The sequence below is a fragment of the Mus musculus genome, chromosome 15, assembly GCF_000001635.26.
Source record: "Mus musculus strain C57BL/6J chromosome 15, GRCm38.p6 C57BL/6J".
NCBI classification, from domain to species: domain Eukaryota; kingdom Metazoa; phylum Chordata; class Mammalia; order Rodentia; family Muridae; genus Mus; species Mus musculus.
Window position 1 is genome coordinate 101,689,231 of NC_000081.6, and position 7,015 is coordinate 101,696,245.

General features: G+C 48.7%; 1 protein-coding gene and 1 long non-coding RNA gene across 3 annotated transcripts; one reads left to right on the forward strand and one right to left on the reverse strand.

Moving 5' to 3' along the window:
• Window positions 1-697: 697 nt before the first annotated feature.
• On the reverse strand, window positions 698-5,075 carry Krt6a (keratin 6A). Its single transcript, NM_008476.3, has 9 exons — window positions 4,512-5,075; window positions 3,733-3,947; window positions 3,504-3,564; window positions 3,251-3,346; window positions 2,958-3,122; window positions 2,416-2,541; window positions 2,055-2,275; window positions 1,577-1,611; window positions 698-1,472 (listed from the first exon to the last, which is right to left on the reverse strand). The coding sequence occupies exons 1-9, from the start codon at window positions 5,016-5,018 to the stop codon at window positions 1,237-1,239; spliced, it is 1,662 nt and encodes a 553-aa protein (NP_032502.3). The 5' UTR covers window positions 5,019-5,075; the 3' UTR covers window positions 698-1,236.
• On the forward strand, window positions 1,311-2,827 carry Gm49428. Of its 2 annotated transcripts, none has more exons than XR_003951487.1 (2): window positions 1,311-1,631; window positions 2,075-2,827. It is a non-coding gene; the product is annotated as a predicted gene, 49428 (long non-coding RNA). The 2 variants fall into 2 exon arrangements; XR_003951488.1 differs by having other exon boundaries at window positions 2,078-2,827.
• Window positions 5,076-7,015: the final 1,940 nt, after the last annotated feature.

The window sequence follows — 7,015 nt, forward strand, 5'->3', positions numbered from 1 at the left end:
ACTTTTCCAGAAATGCAATTTCAGGTCAGAAGGAGGAAATGTTCACACTATTGTGGCTTCTTGTCAAGCAAGTTTCTTTTTCATGAAGACAACAGTAATTCTAAATCAAATGCCTTATTATCTTGTAAAAAGTCTCTGGCTATACCTGTCCAAAAATATGCTTCTCTACCCAAATGCTCCTGCTAAGTACTGTGATCCACTGGCAATCACAACAGAGCCTCACCCCCTCTATTAATCCCTAAGAAGGGCTGTTAGAAAGGAGGAGACTTTCACAGCTGCAGATCATGTTCTTGCTGACAGGAAGGCAATTCATGTGGGAAGGAATGCTGAACTGACATCTGTTGATTATCTTTAAAGAAAGGGAAATGGATACATTACAAAATTATTTATAAGAAAATGAAGGAAATATAGGCTTCCTCAAAAGACTCTCAATTTGAAAATGGAGAAACAGGTGAGGGTTTGGAGTGAAGACATCTGGGCAGGTGAAAAATGAAGGGGGTGGGGAATTGATGGAATTCTATTTTATTTAAAAAGTTATTGAAATTAATTTAAAATGTGAACTTAAATTTAAACTATATACTAACAGATGAAGACATATAGACCTGGGAGAGGGAACTGTAATGATGCCTTGTCTAGCAAGGCCACAGAATTTCTATATTAAAAACATTGCAACAAAAAATGCACGTGGAAAATTTTATTATGTATAAACCTGCTTTATTTAGAAATTACGAGGAAGCCAAGAGCATCAAGGAAAGCAAAGACATCACATGAGCAGAAACTTACATCACAGGACCAGTGACGGGGCAGTCACAGTTACTGACAGGGAGGGTTATGATGTTGAGAGATGGGGTTTCTCAGGCCATTAGAAACTCACAGGGAGCTGCTCATTACTTGAGTAGGACCCAGACAATGATTTCAAAAATGAAGGTGTCGGAAACACCCTGTCACAGGCAGCCTCAGAGACAGAGGTAGGGAGGCAGGAGCCTGGCAACCAAATACAACATGAAGCACCAAATGTGAGTGAATTGTGATGTAAGCTCACAGGATGACTATAAAGAGATGAGCAGTGGGGACCCATGGGGACAGAAATATGAGCAAAATGACACAGCCTCCTCAGTCCCAAGAAGGGAGCAGAGGTGGGGTCCAGGGAGGAGAAGCCCCTGAACTCGGGGCTCTGAGCACGGGATTCTGCAGCCATGACATCTGGGACCAGAGACAAGCTCTTGGTGACAGAATTCACTGCCTGTAGCTCTTCTTGCTGGAGGAGGTGGTGGTGTATTTGATGGTAGAAGAGCTGAGGCCACCAGAAGAGCTGAGGCCACCTCCGATGGCTCTGCCACTGCCAGCACTGAAGCCACCTCCAAGGCCATGGCTGCTGCTATAGGAGTAGCTGCTGCCTCCACCCAGGCCTAAGCTGCTGCTGGCACCCCCGGCACTGCCATAGCCGCTGGACACGGTGGACTGCACCACAGCTGTGAAGGAGGAAAAGGACACCACAGACATGGTCAGCCCACTGTGACCAGATAATTAAGCCACAAAGTAAGGAGAAGGGGATTCGGACAAGCAGAGTACTTACAGATGTTGACTGGTCCAACACCTTCACCATTCAACCTACAAGAGGAAAGCAACAGGTGAGAACTAGGCAGCCATCACTTCAGCCTGAATGGGAAGCCTCAATCTAGTGAAGGCTCAGAGAGAATCCACTAGAGTTTTGTTTTGGGTTGATTGTTTGTTTGTTTGTTTTGTTTTGTTTGTTTGTTTAAAAATATTCTTTATTTAGTATATGTATTTTAGTTCACTGTAGCTGTTTTCAAACACACCAGAAGGGGGCACTGGATCTCAATAGAGATGATTGTGAATCACCAGGTGGTTGCTGGGAATTAAACTCAGTAACTCTGGAAGAGGAGTTAGTGCTCTTAAACAATGAGCCATCTCTCCAGCACAGCAAGGAGTTTCTTAAAGGGACTATTGTGGGCATAGTCAGTGCTCCCTTCTTGTGCTCAGTGCTTGCACCAAGGAGCTGTCCTCAGGGGTTGGAGGATATAGTTACCCACCTGCACTCCTCTCCTTCCAGCAGCTTCCTGTAGGTGGCAATTTCCACATCCAGGGCCAGCTTGACATTCATGAGTTCCTGGTACTCCTTCAGCAGCCTGGCCATGTCCTGTTTGGCCTTCTGCAGGGCATCCTCCAGCCCTTCCAGCTTGCCCCTGGCATCCTTCAGGGCCATCTCCCCACGTTGCTCAGCATCAGCAATAGCAGCTTGCAGGTTGGCACACTGGGCAGAGAGAGCAACAAAAATAATCGTGGAGTGTACATCTCTGCAGAGGCTGAGCCCCAGACCATGGTTTCTGGTGAGCAAGAGTTAGAGGACAGGAAACACAACCCGCAACCCATGCATTTCTCTGTCTACCCCACCTGCTTCTTAACGTGGTCGATCTCAGATCTCAGCCTCTGGATCATGCGGTTGATCTCAGCAATCTCCTGCTTGGTGTTGCGTAGGTCGTCCCCATGTCTGCCAGCTGTGACCTGCAGCTCCTCATACTGAAGGCCAATCAAAGAGAGGACATCTATGTGAGTTGTTACATGCGGAAGCAAACCCACCTCTGAGTGGCACACACTTCCATGGATGTGCTGGCTTTTCCTCAAGAGAAGCTTTAGGAGACCACAGACTCCATAGTTCCCTCAGGAAGTGAAAATGTTCTCTAGTTTCTCAAGAGGATCATTGTTCAGAGTACAGCTCAAGCAAAGAGCATGGACCCCATTTATGGCAACTTTGCATCTACCTCTGTGTTCTTTTGCTCTTCGAATAAAACATTATTCTATGGTACATGTGCATAGTGCATTTTCTGGGACAACATCCCTATTTCTTTTAGTGGGCCTCCAATACTGAACTCAGAGACTCATGGAGTTCAGGGTGGACCCCAGGCATCCCCATCAGCCTCCACCCCAATACTCACTTTAGTCTGGTACCAGGACTCAGCTTCAGCCCGACTTCTCTGAGCAATGTCCTCATACTGGGCCTTGACCTCAGCGATGATGCTGTCCAGGTCCAGGCTACGGTTGTTGTCCATGGAGAGGACCACAGATGTGTCTGAGATGTGAGTTTGCATCTGAGACAGTTCCTGCAGGACAGAAAGAGCCATGGTCATCTTTGTCTTTGAGAACTGCAGAGGTCAAACACTTTGCCCAGGGGGAAAAAAATAAAGGGAGTGGTGAATGGAAAGGAGAAGAGAAGACAAGGGGGGCTTACTGCTTCATAGAGAGCTCTCAAGAAGTTGATATCATCTGTTAGACTGTCTGCCTTGGCTTGCAGTTCAACTTTGTTCATGTAGGCAGCATCTACATCCTGAGAAAACCATCAAGAACATGGAATCAGGTTACCTCTCTTCCCCAGACCGTTCACTTCTTTCCCTGTAACCACCATTTCTCTGGAATGACGCAGATATACAAGGCCTTTTATGTCATTCCGCAGAGAAACCCATCCTTGTGGTTAGTCAACTCACCTTCTTCAGGGTCACGAATTCATTCTCTGCTGCTGTGCGCTTGTTGATTTCATCTTCATATCTACAAGAGGAAAGGTGCACTATATTGGAGCCACGGGGTGGATGGTATCAATGGCAGCCTCTGTCCCAGATGTGACCAAGCTTTCTTACATCATGGAGCCCTTGTTTAGATTTGGGCTTCCATTTTTATAAAGTCCGGAGACTGGATTCTCCCTTCTTTGTAACTCACTTGCTCTTGTAGTCCTCCACTGTGTCCTGCATGTTCCTCAGCTCTGAGTCCAGGCGACCCCTCTCTCCAATGATGCTGTCCAGCTGTCTGCGGAGGTTGCTGATGTACTGCTCAAACATAGGCTCCAGGTTCTGCCTCACGGTCTTGGTGCCCTGCTCTTGCAGCAGGGCCCACTTGGTGTCCAGGACCTTGTTCTGCTGCTCCAGGAACCGCACCTGGTGGGGGCGGGGGGGGGGCAAGTATGAGGGGGAGAAGTTTGGGTTTCATCCTTCTATGAACACTTCACTAGTGTGTGTACCCTCTCAGGCTGTCTGACTAAACTCATTCAGTGTAGTTAGACCCTGACCCTGGGTCTGAGGGAAACAGTCCAGACTGAAGCACCCAATGCCACCTCTCTAAGGAGGGCAGAGAACTCATGTAGGGCACTGGCAGGTTAGCCATGGCTTGATGAAGTGTGCTGCAGCTTAGTGAGGCTGGCATGCCTCCCAACTGCACTATACATAGTTATAATCTTCCATTTCCCTACAAGCCTGTTTTGTGAGTCTTTAAGTCATCTCAGTCCACTGGGACCAGACACCCTTATAGGGCAACCTCTGGAGGAGAGGAACGCTGACCCTGATTTCCAGATGCCAGTCTAACTGAAGAGGAACACAAACCAGGACAGAGCATCAACTAGCAACACAGGCAGTATCAGAGCTGAGACTGAAGCCTCTTCCCTCCACCTCTGTTCAGCATTCCCTGTAGACACACAGGCTGCTCTAGGGAGGACCATGTCTCACCTTGTCGATGAAGGAGGCAAACTTGTTGTTGAGGGTCTTGATCTGCTCCCTCTCCTCAGTCCTGACCCGCTGGATGGTGGGGTCAATTTGCAGGTTCAGGGGTGTGAGGAGGCTCTGGTTGATGGTGACCTCTTGGATGCCTCCAGGTGGGCACACCGGGAAGCCAGCTCCCCCATAGCCACCACCAAAGCCAGCTCCACCACCGAAGCCAAAGCCACTACCAGCTCCACCTCCAATGCCGAAGCTTCCTCCAAATCGGCTGCCATAGCCTCCTCCAATGCCACAGCTGCCCCCTCCGATGGAGATCCTCTTGGAGCTCCCCACACCATAGAGGCTCCTGCTGCCAAAGCCAGCTCCTCCACACATTGCACTGGAGCCACCGCTGCCCCGGGAGCGGCACACGGACACACTGCTGAAGCCAGAGCGGTTGAGCCCAGGCACTCTGGCTGAGCTGGCACTGTAGCCACGGTGGCTGGTTTGACTTTTGATGGTGGTTTTGGTAGACATGGTTCCTGGAGATGAGAAGGCTGGGAAGTAGAGAAACGGCAGGGCAGAGCTGAAGAGATGAGTGTGTTGAGCTCTGGGCAGCCGCTTATATATGGTACAGATGGGCTGGGTTGGGTCCTGATGGTGAGCTTGCAGAGTGGGTAGGGCAGGGCTTTACAAATAATGAGATCACCCCCAAGTTCTAGAAAGGTATGATACATGAAGATTGCTTTTGGATTCCTTTAGTCACGGAGCAAATTCTCCTGCCTTCCAGCCTTGACTTGATCTGAACACAATGAGCCAGGACGTAAATTCTCTTAAGTCATGAGTTAGTCATCTTCTCAAACAAAAGAGACAAGGAGCTGATCTGTGATAATTGTCCCTTCCTTCTGCCCATGTAGACACTCCCTGTGTGCCCCCTCACCACACAGGTTTTCCCTTCCACCTGCTCCTCCCTCCCCAGCCACTAAGTCTCTCCCTGAAGCCATACATGCATTTGCCTAACATCCCATTCTGGAAATTGCCTGCTGCATGGAACTAATTGTCTAGCGCTCAGCTGCCCTTCCAGATGGTTTGAGATGGCCAGGAGGGGCTCGATGCCTATATAACCCTCCCCTCTAAGGTCAGAGGAGAGCAGTTGATTTTTTTCCACTGTAAGACTAACATTGTCTGTGTCTGAAGTGTTCAGCTTCACTTGACTCTTCCCTGAGGACAGAGGCAGACAGCACCTGACCTCCGCAGGTGCTCTGCCCCAGCCGGCGCCTCCCTCCTCGCTGTTTGCTTTCCCATCAGTCTGATTCTTGAGTAAAGTAGTCATTCCACATTCTCATTCACAGACACTGTCCTCTGTTACAATGTTTCCTTATGCCATCCTTATTCCACAGTTACATTCATAGGCACCCTCCTCTGGTGCGTTAAGATGTTTCCTTGGCACTTAAACCTTAGAACCCCAAATAATCAGGACCACAGGTTCCCAGGCTTTTTTGTAACTATTTTTTTAACCATCGATTTGGACACTTCTTAGGGATCAGGAATCTGAAAATGTTAGTAGGATGTGCAGAGAAAGTCGAGGGGCCTGGAGGCCAGCAATGAATCACTGAGATGTGCCCTTACAGGTGTGGTGATTTCATAAGTCAGATAGCAATTTATTTTTCTAGTCTCGCTTCTTGAAAAGCCAAATTTCAAAGGAAAGCTTGCTTTCCAGGGGAGTGAGATTCACTTTTTCCAGTCTACATGTTAGGAACCATGCGTGAAGGAAACAGAACAATTCTAGGCGTGTTGTTCCCTGAGAAGATGTAGCTGGAGACGCTGCTGTGGGAGGAAAGGCTAACTCCCACACTGAGCAGTACCTGTGTAAGGTCCTGTTTTGAATTCAATTGCAGTTCTCAGACACACTGGGATCCAGCATCCAGGAAGGTAGGAAGCTCCCTACCCCTCAAAGGTGCTAACTCAGCGTCTGACAGGAGAGAGATACCTTCCTCAGACAACGGAAACAGCTGCCCTCCCTCCACCCTGTTGCACAATTCTTCACCAAGAATGTGCTTCCACCCAGTTCTGGGAAACAAGTGCCCTCGTGGTTTGGAGCTCCGATTCTCTACTCTCCCGAGTTAGGGGCCCTGGGTGTGGCAGGGCTGCAAGGTGAGGAAGCCAGTTGATGAAGCACGTGGCATCCCCCTTTCCTAGTGTGTGGCTATTTCAGTGTCTCTAACTGCTCCACACCATGGCAACCAAGACTAATATGCAAAGCCAAGAGAATTCCCTATACATTTTCCTTCAAGGAAATCCTTTGCCAACCCTGGTACAGAGCTTGAGCCCCGGGGTCAGACAGAGCAGGTTCTCCTGTGCTCATATGCAAACTGCTGGACCAACCATTTGTGCTTACTCTTACGTCCATACACAAGATGGGAAATTGGACAGTGTTGTGAAGCTGAGATGAGAAAGTTCCTTCCCATGAGGGTCTTGGAATGGTATCTGACACAGACGTTCTCAGTGAGGATAAGCTATTATCACCATTAAAA